Here is a 14,372-nt window from a genome sequence, read left to right as displayed (position 1 = left end):
CAGGGCTGCAGCTCCAGAGGCTCCAGAGGCACAAAGCGAGCCCTGGCATCCCCGTTTCCCCTGGCCAGGAGGAACTGGGGCCTCTCCAGGGGAGCTGGCAGTGTGTATTGAGTGCTGCTGTGACCCCTGCAGACGCAGGGAGGCGCTCCCAACCTTGGCAGGAGTCCGAGTCCTTCTGCTCCGGGGTGCTGCCCTTGCGCGGGGAGGGTGGCGGCCGCTCCTCCTCCTCCTCCGAGTCCACGCTGCCGTCGTGGTCCCCGTTCTCCAGGTCACTCTTGGAGCTCTCTGACGTCTGTGATGCTCCAAACCTGAACGGGAACTGGGAATGAGCCACACCTGGATCCCTCAGCTCCTCCTCCCCGTCCCTGGGGAAACAGCCCAGAGCCTTTGCCAGGGTTGTTTCCCCCCAAAATATTTCCCCCAGCTGCTCAGGGAAATTGTGGGTGCTCAGGGTGATTCCCCCAGATTCTCGAGGGCTTTGGTGGCGGCATTCCCTGGAGCTGCAGGACAGAGCCAGGGCTGGGGACACCACACAAACCAGTGCTCAGAGAGGGGACCACCCTGTGCCCAGGCAGGACCTGGGGCTTTTGATGCTTGGCAAGGACACAGTGAAGTCTTGGATGTTTTCCCTGTTTCCTTTGATCACACTGCAGATTGGGAATTATGGAAATAACTTTATTTTAATGAGTGGCTCTGTCAAAGGGATGAAAAATTATTTCAAAGCCTGAGATGCCCCTGGGAGGCCTCTTGTTCTCACTTTTCTGATTTGAATGTTCTGAGAAAGAATGTTCTGCCCACTCCCCTCAGTCTCACCTCCTCCTCCTCCTCCTCCTCCTCTCCAGGATGAGAAGGAGCAAATTCCAACTGTTTCACACTAAGGGTGAGGGTTTTTAATGTGTTTGATGAGAGACTCATTAATTAGGTTTAAATCCCATTGTTAATTCCCTTGAACTGGATCTGTCTCCAGTTCAGGAGAACCCCCAGCACAAGAGGCAGGGAAAGTGCTCGGGGTTGTGTCAGATAAAACCTCACAGCTCCAAAATGACACAAACCCCAAGGAATTCCTCCTGGGCTGGATGGAAACGTGCAGATTCCCAGCAGCAGGGGGAAAATCGGGGTTCTGCTTCCACCTTACCGTGTCCTGGACTTGACCTGGGTTGCGTAGGAGATGTCCTTCTCCTCCCAGATATCCTCCTCCTCCTCGTTGTCGTCGAACTGCTGGATGCGCTCGTTGCAGCAGGCCTCGAACAGGGAGGCGTTGGGCTGCAGGACCACAGGGAAATCACACTCCAGAGGTGCTCTGGAGACACTGCTTTAAGCCCAAGTCTCAGGGCTGACCAAACCCAGCTTTGCTCAGGAGCTGGGATCACCTGGGACCACCTGGGATCACCACAGTCCAGCTGCTGCTTTGCTTTGGGGCAATAAGCCAGGAAAGGCCAGGAACAGCCTGGCAATGTTTGGATCCATGAGAAACCCATCTCTGCCTATGCTTCCCTAATCTGTGTCTGGAAAGATGATCTAAAGCTGTGAGAGCTGGGGGTGCTCACCTGGACAGGAGAGGAATACAGGGGCATCTCAGAGCCCCTGGCAGGGCCTGGAGGGGCTCCAGGAGAGCTGCAGAGGGACTGGGGACAAGGGATGGACAGGACACAGGGAATGGCTCCCAGTGCCAGAGGGCAGCCATGGATGGCATCTTGGCCATGAGGAATTCCTGGCTGGGCTGGAATTGCCAGAGCAGCTGGGGCTGCCCCTGCATCCCTGGCAGTGCCCAAGGCCAGGCTGGACACTGGGGCTGGAGCAGCCTGGCACAGTGGCAGTGTCCCTGCCATGGCAGGGGGGCACTGCAGGGGCTCTGGGGTCCCTTCCCACCCAAACCATCCCAGGATTCCCTGATTCTAAGAACAGACTGGCACTGCAGGGAGGGAGGAAGATTCCCTCGGTGCCGGGGGTGCTGCCTCAGAGGGAACATTTCCTGGGAGGAGCCCCTGAGGGGCCGAGCAGTGCCCTGGCTCTCAGCCCCTCTGCACTGCCCAAACCCCCCAAAGCTCTGCTCTCTCAGAATGCAAGCAGCACCTTTGCAGAGCCACAGTCACTCCAGCCCCAGCCCGGACCCCCACTCACGCTGTCGTCGTCGGCGTCGATGTTGAAGTTGATCTCGGCGATGCGGTCGAAGGGAGCGCTGGGAGGGAGGAGGGAGGGAAGAGCCTCAGGGGTGGCCCCAGCTTCCTGAGGGACAGCAGCAGAGCCAGAGCCACCCCTGGGCTGGGAACCCTGCACAGCCACTCCTGCCCACAGTGTGCCCTCACCGAGGGAAGGGTTATTCCAGCCTAGAACATTCCCAGCCTGTGGCAGGGGGGCTCTGGAGGGGCTTCCTGGAGGATAGCTGGGGGGTCGGGCTGTGCTCCAGGGAACAGGGACAGGAGCAGAGGGAACGGCCTCAGCCTGGGCCAGGGCAGCTCAGGGTGGAATCAGCAGGAATTTCCCCATGGAAAGGGGCTCAGGCCTTGGCAGGGGCTGCCCAGGGAGCTTTGCAGTGCCCATCCCTGGAGGTGTCCAAGGAAGTCCTGGAGGTGGCACTCAGGGCTCTGGGCTGGGGACAAGGTGGGCATTGGGCACAGCTGGGACTGGATGGGCTGGGAGGGCTTCTCCAACCTCAGGGATTCTGGGATTCTGTGGATCTCAGTGCAGGAGTGGCTCAAAGCCCGAGGTGTGGCTGCTCTGTGAATATCCCAGGATATGAATATCCCAGGATGACCCAATTCCCAGTCCAAGCCAGGGGAGCCCCTGGTGGGAACAGCAGAGGGTGCTGCAGGCCCAGAAATTCCCAATTCCCAGAGCCTGGATCCAGGAAGAGCTCACTCTCCCTACTCATGGAGCTGCAGCTTTTCCAGTGTCATTTTCTTTGAAAGGCTCTCCTGTTCAACACTCCTGCAATCCCAGGGACACTGACACCTGACTGACACTCCTTAAATATTCTAAATCACTTCCAGCCCCGTGTCCAACAGCTGGAAACAGCTGGCAGGGAGCACCACTCCCAGAATATTCCAGGTTTTGCAGGACATTCTCCTTTTCCAATCACAAACAAGAGCCATAGCATCCCAAGCACAGACTTTTTCCAGCTTTGTGTTCGTTTTACAGGGGCACAAGGCCCCCGGGGCAGCTCCTCAGGGATTTAACTCCTCCCTGCCCCTCACTCACATGGGGCTGTATTTGCCAGCAGTGAGAAGCCTATTTTTTTTATTTTATTTTATAAAAATCTTTATGTGTATAACTGAATAATTTCTGTTCAATTCAACTCTGATTCTATTCTGGAACTTTTTGGCCTTACCGAGTTTCTGACATCTCTAAGGCTCAGGAAAAACCCTGGATGGGAAGGGCAGGGGTGCTGCCTTAGATCCCAAGGAATTTCTGGGATGGAGACAAACCCAGGAGCACTGGGATCCCCTTGAGCACTGCTCTGTCCATAACTGGTCCCAGTTTCAGGACTGTTATGGCCACTGGGATAATCCCAGTGCCAGGTACATTTCTAAGGAGAGAGGATGAGCTGCAGCTTTAATGGGATTCAAGGAATTCTGTAAAAGCAGCCAATTCTGAGCTCTGGATTCAGCAAGCTGTGTAACACTGAATCCCCTTCCCTGTCTCCCTGAACTGCCACTGCTCCTGATTATCCCTGCTCCCTTCCTCAGGAGAGGGAAAATGGCTGCATTTTCCATGGATTCCATCAGAGCTGTCCCTTCACTGCCCCTTCCCATAAGGATTTAATTCCTTGGAAAAGATCTGTTTAACTGCCCAGAGTTTGCTCTCATGCTTTGCCTTTAAACTCATTCCAGACCAGGGCTGGACAACAGTTGCCTGCTTTATTTCAAATATCCCTCTTTGAAATGAAGGAATACTTTTCCTTGCTTCTCCACCTGGTTCTGGAGATCGGGCTGGGCTCCTGGAAAACAAGGAGCTGTTTACAACCTGAGGAGGGATAACAAGGCTCATTTGTAAACCTGAAGCAGAGGGAGGATGGGATGCAAAGAGGCTGAAATGCAATCACCCCCAGACTCACTCGGTGCCATCACCAAACACCCCCAGACTCACTTGATGTTGTCATCCTGGTCTGCGAACTCCTCGTCGTTGAAGCCAAACTGATCCACGAAATTGGCCGTCATCTGCTGGATCTGGTACTCGGAGAAGGCCTGGCAAGGGATCCCAAAAAAATCCATCAGTAGGGTGTGCAGAGACATGCCAGAAACAGTGGAGCTGCATGGAAGCAGCTCCTCCAGAAAAGCACTAAAATCCCAGGGAAGAGTGTGAAATTCTCACTCCGACCCTTTCCCAGAGCAGGGTCACACAGAGCTCTGGGATTCCCATCCTGATGCATCCTGCCCTGCTCCCAGGTGGATCCCAGGCCATGCAACTGCTCTGGGAAAGCCCAGAGGAGCTGAACACAGACTGGGAGCAGAGTTCAGGAAGCTGCTCCACAGCAGGATGCACCAAAGGCAACCAGAGCAGCGAGTTTCCCGGGAATAGTGAAGATGTTCCCAACTCACCTGCTGGAGAGTGAGCTCGTTGGGAAAAGCGCTTTCAATGTCCTCATCCTCGCTGGAGGAGTGCAGGTGGTGGGTGCTCACCTGGGAAAGCACAAACCAGTCAGGGAACCAGGGAAAGCTGGAAAAGCTCCGATGTTTCAGCTCCACCAAGCCCAAGCTCCTGCCCAGGCAAGAGCTGCCCCAAGGAATCCCAGGGACCAGCTCAGCACCACGGATCAGCTCTGCTGAAGGACTGTTACGAAACATGTTCATGGAAATGCTTTCTACTCTGCCTTGAAGCGTTCTTCAGCAAAAGAAGGAAAATGAGAAAAACCAGGAATATCCCTTTCTTCCGTTAGGGGAAGCCCAGCAGGCACTGGAGTGACCCACTCACCAAATCCACCGTGTTTCTCCGGTTCGTCTCCGTCAGCGTCTCCTCCACAAAACTCTCCCACCTGCCCCTGCAGTCCTCAGGCAGCTCTGGAACGAGAGGGACACAGGAACCATGGGAGCTGTGAGCCAGCTGAACTCCCTGGGACTCACAGCTTCTCTCACCCTGCTGGGAACAACCCCGAGCAGGGCTCCAGCTGTGCCTGGGCCTTCCCTTTTCTCCTGGGGACTGGGGGGGCCCTTCCCTCTCATCCCTCCCATCCCAGCACGTTTGGGAGCCCAAAGGTGAGCAGAACCTGAGGGCTGAGGCAGGGAAATGGAGAAATAATAAAAGCAGACACAGCAGAATATTGTGCCCCCAGATTGTCCCTGCCCAGCTGTGCTCCCTCCCAGCCTGGCAGGGGCTAAGCAGTAGGAACAGAAAATGTGGAAAACGGAAAATCTTCCTTCCTCCCACCTATACCCATGGGACAAAACCAGTTCTCCAAGTGGATCCAGGGAGGGCAGGATGGACACAGCCTGGCAATGGGAATATCCCTGATGAGCACATCTGGGGCCTCTGGGGACACTTAACCTCGTGTCTCTTTCTTCCAGAGTCATGGAATCAGGGAATGAGTTGGGTGGGATGGGATCTCAAAGCCCATCCAGTGCCACCCTACCATGGCAGGGACACCTTCCACTGTCCAATCTTAACCTCCCTGTGTGAAAACCAAGAGCAGCCTAACGAGGTCTCACCATACTTTAAATGATGGGATACTGTGGGATTTCCCTGGGAACCCTTTCCAACGGGAAAGGACCTTGAGCAAATACCTGCAGTGAGTCCTCCCAGGAGCTCCCAAGGGTTATAATTCCCTGGAGAGCAGTGAGGGGGAGCTGGAGAAGGAGGAGTACCTTTGATGAAGTCACTGATCTGGGCCTGCATGGGGCCCTTCTCCATGTTGTGCACCACGGCGTTGGCGATGCGGGTCAGGTGCCCCATGTTCCCTCTCCTCCTGCCGCCCTCTGCCCTGGAACAGAGAGCAGCCGCTACCCACGGAGCCGGGACACCCACGGAGCCGGGACACCCACGGATCCGGGATACCCAGGGAACCAGGATACCCAGGGATCCAGGATACCCAGGGAACCAGGATAACCACAGAGCCGAGATACCCAGGGAACCAGGACACCCACAGAGCCAGGATACCCACAGAGCCGGGACACCCACGGAGCTGGGACACCCAGGGAACCAGGATACCCAGGGAACCAGGATAACCACAGAGCTGGGATACCCAGGGATCCAGGATACCCATGGAGCCAGGATAACCACAGAGCTGGGATACCCATGGAACCAGGATACCCAGGGAACCAGTATACCCACGGAGCCAGGATAACCACAGAGCTGGGATACCCAGGGATCCAGGATACCCAGGGATCCAGGATACCCAGGGAACCAGGATACCCAGGGAACCAGGATACCCACAGAGCCGGGATACCCAGGGATCCAGGATAACCACAGAGCTGGGATACCCAGGGAACCAGGATACCCAGGGAACCAGGATACCCAGGGAACCAGGATACCCACAGAGCTGGGATGGGATACCCATGGAGCCAGAACACCCACAGACTTGGGACGGGATGCCCACGGAGACAGGATAACCATGGAGCCAGGACAGAGCCCTGGGAAAGGCCCCAGCATTCCTGCCCCACTGACCACAGAATTCCAGCCCCAATGGCCACAGCATTCCTGCCCCAATGGCCACAGAATTCCAACCCCAATGGCCGCAGCATTCCTGCCCCACTGACCACAGCATTCCAGCCCCAATGGCCACAGAATTCCAGCCCCAATGGCAACAGCATTCCAGCCGCAATGGCCACAGAATTCCAGCCCCAATGGCAACAGCATTCCAGCCGCAATGGCCACAGAATTCCAGCCCCAATGGCAACAGCATTCCAGCCGCAATGGCCACAGAATTCCAGCCCCAATGGCAACAGCATTCCAGCCGCAATGGCCACAGAATTCCAGCCCCAATGGCAACAGCATTCCAGCCGCAATGGCCACAGAATTCCAGCCCCAATGGCAACAGCATTCCAGCCGCAATGGCCACAGAATTCCAGCCCCAATGGCAACAGCATTCCAGCCGCAATGGCCACAGAATTCCAGCCCCAATGGCAACAGCATTCCAGCCGCAATGGCCACAGAATTCCAGCCCCAATGGCAACAGCATTCCAGCCGCAATGGCCACAGAATTCCAGCCCCAATGGCAACAGCATTCCAGCCGCAATGGCCACAGAATTCCAGCCCCAATGGCAACAGCATTCCAGCCGCAATGGCCACAGAATTCCAGCCCCAATGGCAACAGCATTCCAGCCGCAATGGCCACAGAATTCCAGCCCCAATGGCAACAGCATTCCAGCCGCAATGGCCACAGAATTCCAGCCCCAATGGCAACAGCATTCCAGCCGCAATGGCCACAGAATTCCAGCCCCAATGGCAACAGCATTCCAGCCGCAATGGCCACAGAATTCCAGCCCCAATGGCAACAGCATTCCAGCCGCAATGGCCACAGAATTCCAGCCCCAATGGCAACAGCATTCCAGCCGCAATGGCCACAGAATTCCAGCCCCAATGGCAACAGCATTCCAGCCGCAATGGCCACAGAATTCCAGCCCCAATGGCAACAGCATTCCAGCCGCAATGGCCACAGAATTCCAGCCCCAATGGCAACAGCATTCCAGCCGCAATGGCCACAGAATTCCAGCCCCAATGGCAACAGCATTCCAGCCGCAATGGCCACAGAATTCCAGCCCCAATGGCAACAGCATTCCAGCCGCAATGGCCACAGAATTCCAGCCCCAATGGCAACAGCATTCCAGCCGCAATGGCCACAGAATTCCAGCCCCACACAGGGATCAGCCCTGCTCTGGCTAGATGGGTTGAGCTCACCCCCAGCACAGGGACCTTCCCTCATTTTGCCCTGTTCCCTCCTGATCCCTCCTCCTGCTCAGGTAACATGGGAGGGGCTCCAAACAAGGAGCTAAGCATGGAAAAGATGCAGGAATAGATCTGACTGTAATTCCCAGGGATGAAAACTCTCCAAGTCAAGATCTACAGCACAGCCACTGGCAGAGCTCCAGGGTGGGACTGGGATTCAGAGTGACTCCCCCAGAACAGAAGACATTCCCATCCAACCATGGGATTCCCCCTGGGATAAAACCAGTTCCCAGCCCCGAGTCCCTGCTCTGGCTCCCCACTGCTTCCCCTCCTGCAGAGTGAAGCCGTGCTCCAAACCAGCTCAGGGACTGGTTTGGGTGGGAAGGGACCCCAGAGCCCCTCAGTGCCACCCTGCCATGGCAGGGACACTGCCACTGTCCCAGGCTGCTCCAGCCCCAGTGTCCAGCCTGGCCTTGGGCACTGCCAGGGATCCAGGGGCAGCCCCTGCTGGCCTCCATCTCCCACTGGGAGTGGCCAAGGACCTTCCTGGAAACTCCACCTTCCCAAAGCCCCAGCTGAGACTCCCCTGCTTAAATCTCTATTTTTTTTCCTTCCATTCAGATTCTTTCCAGTGTGGTGGTGACTGGAACTCTGGCAGGAAACAGGGATGAGCTCTGGCTCCTTTCTGGTTTAATCAGGAAAAACTCCCAAGCAGCACCCAGGGATATTTTTGGTCCTACAGAACTGGGCAAGGAAATGCCCAGCAAAATTCCTCATGTGGACAAGGGGCTGTAAAAAGAACCAAAAACCCAAAAACCCAAACCACACCAACAAAAAAAAAAAATGTAATCCAGATCTCTATCCACCAATTATGACCTAAACAATTCCAGTGAGACTCCAAAGCCCTTGGAAGCCACCAGGAGCTCAAAATAGAGAGGGAGGACCAAACACTGAGCTGGACACGGAAACTGAAGCCTCTGGAATATTTCCACTTTAATGTTTTAGTTCTTTTAGAATATTTAGTTCTTATCAGCCCAATCAGCACAAAATCCAAGGGGTTTATAAAGCTAAAATAGGAAATCCAGGCCACAAATGCTTGGCCACCCTGACTTCCAGCAGTTTTGTACTCTGGGAAGAATAAAACTGTACATTTAAAACAAACAAAAAAAAAATGTAAAAAGTGAGTATTCCATGGAATTCCCTGAGACAGCAGGAAAGCAGTGAGTGCTTGGGATGGAGTTGGAAACACCTATAAAACCCATCATGCCTGTCTGCTTGGCAATGTGGCTTGTCAGCATGCAAACCACCCCAGTTCCAAATCCCAACCCAAACCCAAGTGTGTTTGGACACCATTAAAATAGAAATTCTCCAGGAATATTCCAAAGTCAACGTGCAGCCCCTGGCCAGCAGCTCCTTACTGGATTTTGTCATTGGCTTCCCAGGCGTCCAATATCCTCTGCACCAGGCAGCACTTCTGGAACAGCTGTGGGGAGAAAGGGAGGATATTCAGGATTTCCCAGAGGAGAACTGTGGGTCCCCCTGCTCCTCAGGAGCTCAGAGCTCAGCCCTCCCCCTGCCCAAGAGCCCAGCCCCTTCCTGGTTATCCCCCAGAGGATCCCAGCAGAACACCTGGAGCATCCCCAGGCTGCTCCTGAGCCTCCCAGCAGCAGGAATTAAAGCACTGCTGGCATTTTCCAACCACCACACTGAGGCCTGGCCACTAACAGCTGGAATGGGCTTGCTTAGTTGTTTGTCCAAAATTTGTAGTAATTTTTACTTTAAAAAACGGAATTTTAGTAATAAACGGGGATAATTTTAATAATAAATAAGGATAATTTTAATAAATACCAAGGGATTCATAGGGTCATTAAATGAGGGGACTTTTAATGGGATGCTGCAAATAAAGGCACAAAAGCAACCACAGCTCCATGAGAACCACTACAAATGATAATGAATAATAACACAGCCCACTAAAAATAGATAATAATAAAGCCCACTAAAATTTGATAATAAATAATAAAAACAATTTTCTAAGGCAGTAAATTATAACAAAACCCACTAAAAATTACATATAAAAATAAATAATAAGTCTACATTGAGACAAATGCCTGCCTTGGAACAGCCCACCCCAGAGATCTCCTGGTGACCCCAGTCCATCCCAGGGACCCTGGTGACCCCAGTCCCACCCCAGTGACCCCAGACCCAGCCCAGTGACCCTGGTGACCCCAGTCCATCCCAGGGACCCTGGTGACCCCAGTCCATCCCAGGGACCCTGGTGACCCCAGTCCATCCCAGGGACCCTGGTGACCCCAGTCCATCCCAGGGACCCTGGTGACCCCAGTCCATCCCAGGGACCCTGGTGACCCCAGTCCATCCCAGGGACCCTGGTGACCCCAGTCCATCCCAGGGACCCTGGTGACCCCAGTCCATCCCAGGGACCCTGGTGACCCCAGTCCATCCCAGGGACCCTGGTGACCCCAGTCCATCCCAGGGACCCTGGTGACCCCAGTCCATCCCAGGGACCCTGGTGACCCCAGTCCATCCCAGGGACCCTGGTGACCCCAGTCCATCCCAGGGACCCTGGTGACCCCAGTCCATCCCAGGGACCCTGGTGACCCCAGTCCATCCCAGGGACCCTGGTGACCCCAGTCCATCCCAGGGACCCTGGTGACCCCAGTCCATCCCAGGGACCCTGGTGACCCCAGTCCATCCCAGGGACCCTGGTGACCCCAGTCCATCCCAGGGACCCTGGTGACCCCAGTCCATCCCAGGGACCCTGGTGACCCCAGTCCATCCCAGGGACCCTGGTGACCCCAGTCCATCCCAGGGACCCTGGTGACCCCAGTCCATCCCAGGGACCCTGGTGACCCCAGTCCATCCCAGGGACCCTGGTGACCCCAGTCCATCCCAGGGACCCTGGTGACCCCAGTCCATCCCAGGGACCCTGGTGACCCCAGTCCATCCCAGGGACCCTGGTGACCCCAGTCCATCCCAGGGACCCTGGTGACCCCAGTCCATCCCAGGGACCCTGGTGACCCCAGTCCATCCCAGGGACCCTGGTGACCCCAGTCCATCCCAGGGACCCTGGTGACCCCAGTCCATCCCAGGGACCCTGGTGACCCCAGTCCATCCCAGGGACCCTGGTGACCCCAGTCCATCCCAGGGACCCTGGTGACCCCAGTCCATCCCAGGGACCCTGGTGACCCCAGTCCATCCCAGGGACCCTGGTGACCCCAGCCCAGTGACCCTGTGACCCCAGAACCCTGGTGGCCCCGGCCCCACCCCAGTGACCCTGTGGCCCTGGCCCCAGCCCGGCTCTCACGTGGGTGACCATGACGTTCTCGGTGGCTCCGGCCGGGGGCTCCGCGGGCTCCGCGGGCTCCGCGGGCTCCGGGGCCGCGCTCCCGCTCGGAGCCTCCTCTTTGCTGCCCGGCTCCCCCGGGCTGGGCTTCCCCTCGTGCACCGAGTGGGACAGGATGGCCGCTATGGACAGCTCCACTTGGAAATGCAAAAAGTTATTCCACGTGTATTTAAAAAATAAATCCTGGAGGAGAAATGAGAGATGGAAGTGTTTACTCGGGATAAATTTTCCTGGTGTTAAAGATATCAAGGATCTTTAAGGATCTTCCCAATTCAACCCATCCCAGGATTCTGGGACTCTGGGATATTAAATTGTTGCCCAAGCTGTTGTTTGATCAAGCAATTCCACTCAAACAGTTTTCCTGCTACATGCCAGCACTCAGTGCAGGCTGGGCTCTGCATTCCCAGGGTGCTCAGTCTGCTGGGAAATCAGTGAATATTCCCAATAAATGGAGCACTAAGGAATCCTCTCACAGATAGCACTCACAGCACAGGCACACTGAATTAAACAACCTAACTCTGCTGGGGCTTAATGAAGCCTAGGAAAAACAGGAACTAAATCACTGCTAAGGGTGGAATTAATTCTCTAAAGGCTCCACTGGTTCTGAGAGGCTTCTTCCAGCCTCAGGGATCCTGGGAGAAAATTCATCTCTCATCGTTCCAGGAGCTCACACACACAGCACAGACCATTTCACACCTTCTCCACTGAGCTGACACGGAATTGGAGGCTCAGTCCAAAACCCCAAGCAGTTGGATTCGGATCACAAAAGCTCCTCCAGGGATTTGCCCCTCGCTGGAGCAGGCAAGGCAGGTATGAGCCTCTGGCCCCCTGGCACAAGCCCTGCGCAGAAGGGATCCCAGGCCCCGCTCCCGGTGCCCCGGACACTCACGAGTAACAAGTCCATGGTGCCGAGCCTGCAGAGCTCCTGGTTGATGCTGGGGGTGTTGGCGTGCAGCAGCGCCGCGATCAGCCGCGAGCCGTGCAGCCGCGCGTTCCCCAGCGGCTCCTCCAGCACCCCCAGCGTGGTCAGGATCGCCGGTTTCTGGGGAGCAGGGAGGGCAGTCAGGGGAGCGCAACATTCCCACGGCGCACCTGCACCACGGTTCTACAGGGCCTTGGCCCTAAATCCAACCACGGGAAGAACTTTCCATGGAGGGGGCACAGCCCCGGAGCCCTGCACAGGGAGGGCCTGATTCCCCCGCTCTGCAGACATCCCAATCCCAGCTGGACGTGTCCTTGTGTCACCTGCTCCAGTGGAGTAGCACTGGATGATCCCTAACAACCCCAGCTGGAATTCTCAGATTTAACAGAACCCACCCATTTCAGGAATGTTCTCAGCAGGGAAACCCAGACCGCCTTCCCAAGAGGACGGTTCTGGGGTCACTGGGAGATTTAACTTCCGAATCAGAAGACTAAAATCCAACTATCCACTCCAAGTTTCTTCCTCTCCATCCCTTCCCATCTCCACTCAATCCCCCAGCCCCAAAGATTTCCCTGAACACGACCCTCAGACTCGTGCTGCAGATTGCTGCGTGCCAGAGTTGCAGAATTCGGTGTGGATTTCCCCTCCCTGGCCAGGTGTCCGTGCTGGAGCAGTCTGGAGGCCGGCGCTACCTTGGGCGGGCGCAGCAGCAGCTGGTGGAAGTCCTTGAGCCGGGGCTCGATGCCGTGCAGGATGCTGCTGTTGACAGTGTAAGACCTCTCGAATCCCTGAGTGTACGAGTCCATCAGGCCTTCCACCCTGAGGGAACACCGGGATTCACTCGGCGTCACTCATCATCCCTCTTCCCATTCTGAACAACCAAGTGACACCAGGGCCCTCGAGGTCCCTCCCAACCCAGTCCATCCTGGGACTCTGGGACTTTATGGTATTAAACCAGCCCAACTTGGTGTTTAATCAGCAATTCCACTAAAACCATTCTCCTCCTACACTTCCCGCACTCCAGCTTCCTTCTCCTGGGGCCCAGAACTGCCCCCAGTATCCAGAGGTGGAGATTTTGTTCAAGAGCCTCCAGTCACACTGGCCATGTCACTGGTTTCTCTTCAAAAATAAGGAAGAAAAATAGTAATGTTCAGCTCCTGTACACATTCCCATACCTGCACGCTATTGATTCCATTATATTATTTATATTATTTATTATACTGTATTAGTTAATATTGGTATCATTTCCCAGGTGCTGCTCACACAACCAAACCTGTGCTGAGCTCAGGAGGAGCTGACCAGAAATAACCTCCCAGCAGAGCTGGCAAACCACATTCCCAAAGTGCTTCCTGGGGTTCCAAACTCTCAAACACTTCCAAAGAAAACAGCTCAGCAAGTTACCAAACAAATGTTTGTTCCTCCCACTGTGCCAGGCTGCTCCAGCCCCAGTGTCCAGCCTGGCCTTGGGCACTGCCAGGGATGCAGGGGCAGCCCCAGCTGCTCTGGGCACCCTGTGCCAGGGCCTGCCCGCCCTCCCAGGCAGGAATTCCCTCCCAGTATCCCATCTAAGACTCTCCTCTTCCAGCCTGAAGCCATGCCCTGTGTCTGGGCAGTCCCTTTCCCTTTGTGCCCCCAGCCCAGCCTGCAGCCCCCGGGCAGTCCCGAGGCATGGTCCCGGTGATCCCAGTGATCCCAGTGCTCCCGGCAATCCCAGTGATCCCAGTATCCTGCTAATCCTAGTGATCCCAGCAATCCCAGTATCCTGGTAATCCTAGTGATCCCAGTGATCCCAGGGCTCCCGGCAATCCCAGTGATCCCAGTGCTCCCAGCAATCCCGTGATCCCAGCAATCCCAGTATCCTGGTAATCCTAGTGATCCCAGTGATCCCAGTGATCCTGGCAATCCCAGTGATCCAGGCCATCCCAGTGATCCCAGTGATCCCGGCAATCCCAGTGATCCCAGTGATCCCAGTGATCCTGGCAATCCCAGTGATCCAGGCCATCCCAGTGATCCCAGTGATCCCAGTGATCCAGGCCATCCCAGTGATCCCAGTGATCCTGGCAATCCCATTAATCCCAGCGACCCAGCAATCCCAGTGATCCCAGCGATCCCAGCGATCCCAGCGATCCCGGCAGCCCCGGCAGTCCCGGCTCACCCGGAGCGCCGCGTTTCCAGCAGCGTCAGGAGCACCTGGGTTCCGTTCACGATGCAGGTCTCGCTCTGCTCCCCGTCGAACATGTTCCTGAGGAGCTGCTCCACGCACTCCTGCCT

At 55.9% G+C, this 14,372-nt stretch overlaps 1 protein-coding gene across 3 annotated transcripts in view; it reads right to left on the bottom strand.

The window, feature by feature from the left end:
• Positions 1–14,372, bottom strand: part of PPP6R2 (protein phosphatase 6 regulatory subunit 2) — a 42,742-nt gene that overhangs the window by 11,330 nt on the left and 17,040 nt on the right. For all 3 annotated transcript variants that reach the window (XM_041405570.1, XM_041405572.1, XM_041405571.1), the window contains exons 7-18: positions 14,257–14,370; positions 12,794–12,920; positions 12,069–12,221; positions 11,141–11,362; positions 9,237–9,301; positions 5,799–5,914; positions 4,912–4,997; positions 4,539–4,619; positions 4,087–4,184; positions 2,122–2,179; positions 1,136–1,263; positions 154–308 (exon numbers count right to left, since the gene is read on the bottom strand). In XM_041405570.1, coding sequence (XP_041261504.1) covers positions 154–308; positions 1,136–1,263; positions 2,122–2,179; positions 4,087–4,184; positions 4,539–4,619; positions 4,912–4,997; positions 5,799–5,914; positions 9,237–9,301; positions 11,141–11,362; positions 12,069–12,221; positions 12,794–12,920; positions 14,257–14,370 — 1,403 coding nt within the window. The remainder of the gene's footprint in view (positions 1–153; positions 309–1,135; positions 1,264–2,121; positions 2,180–4,086; positions 4,185–4,538; positions 4,620–4,911; positions 4,998–5,798; positions 5,915–9,236; positions 9,302–11,140; positions 11,363–12,068; positions 12,222–12,793; positions 12,921–14,256; positions 14,371–14,372) is intronic.

Source organism: Onychostruthus taczanowskii, unplaced genomic scaffold (genome assembly GCF_017590055.1).
Source record: "Onychostruthus taczanowskii isolate IOZ18803 unplaced genomic scaffold, ASM1759005v1 scaffold235, whole genome shotgun sequence".
Taxonomy (NCBI): Eukaryota; Metazoa; Chordata; class Aves; order Passeriformes; family Passeridae; genus Onychostruthus; species Onychostruthus taczanowskii.
Note: the sequence above shows the minus strand (reverse complement) of the source record. Positions and strands in the feature narration are given on the sequence as shown.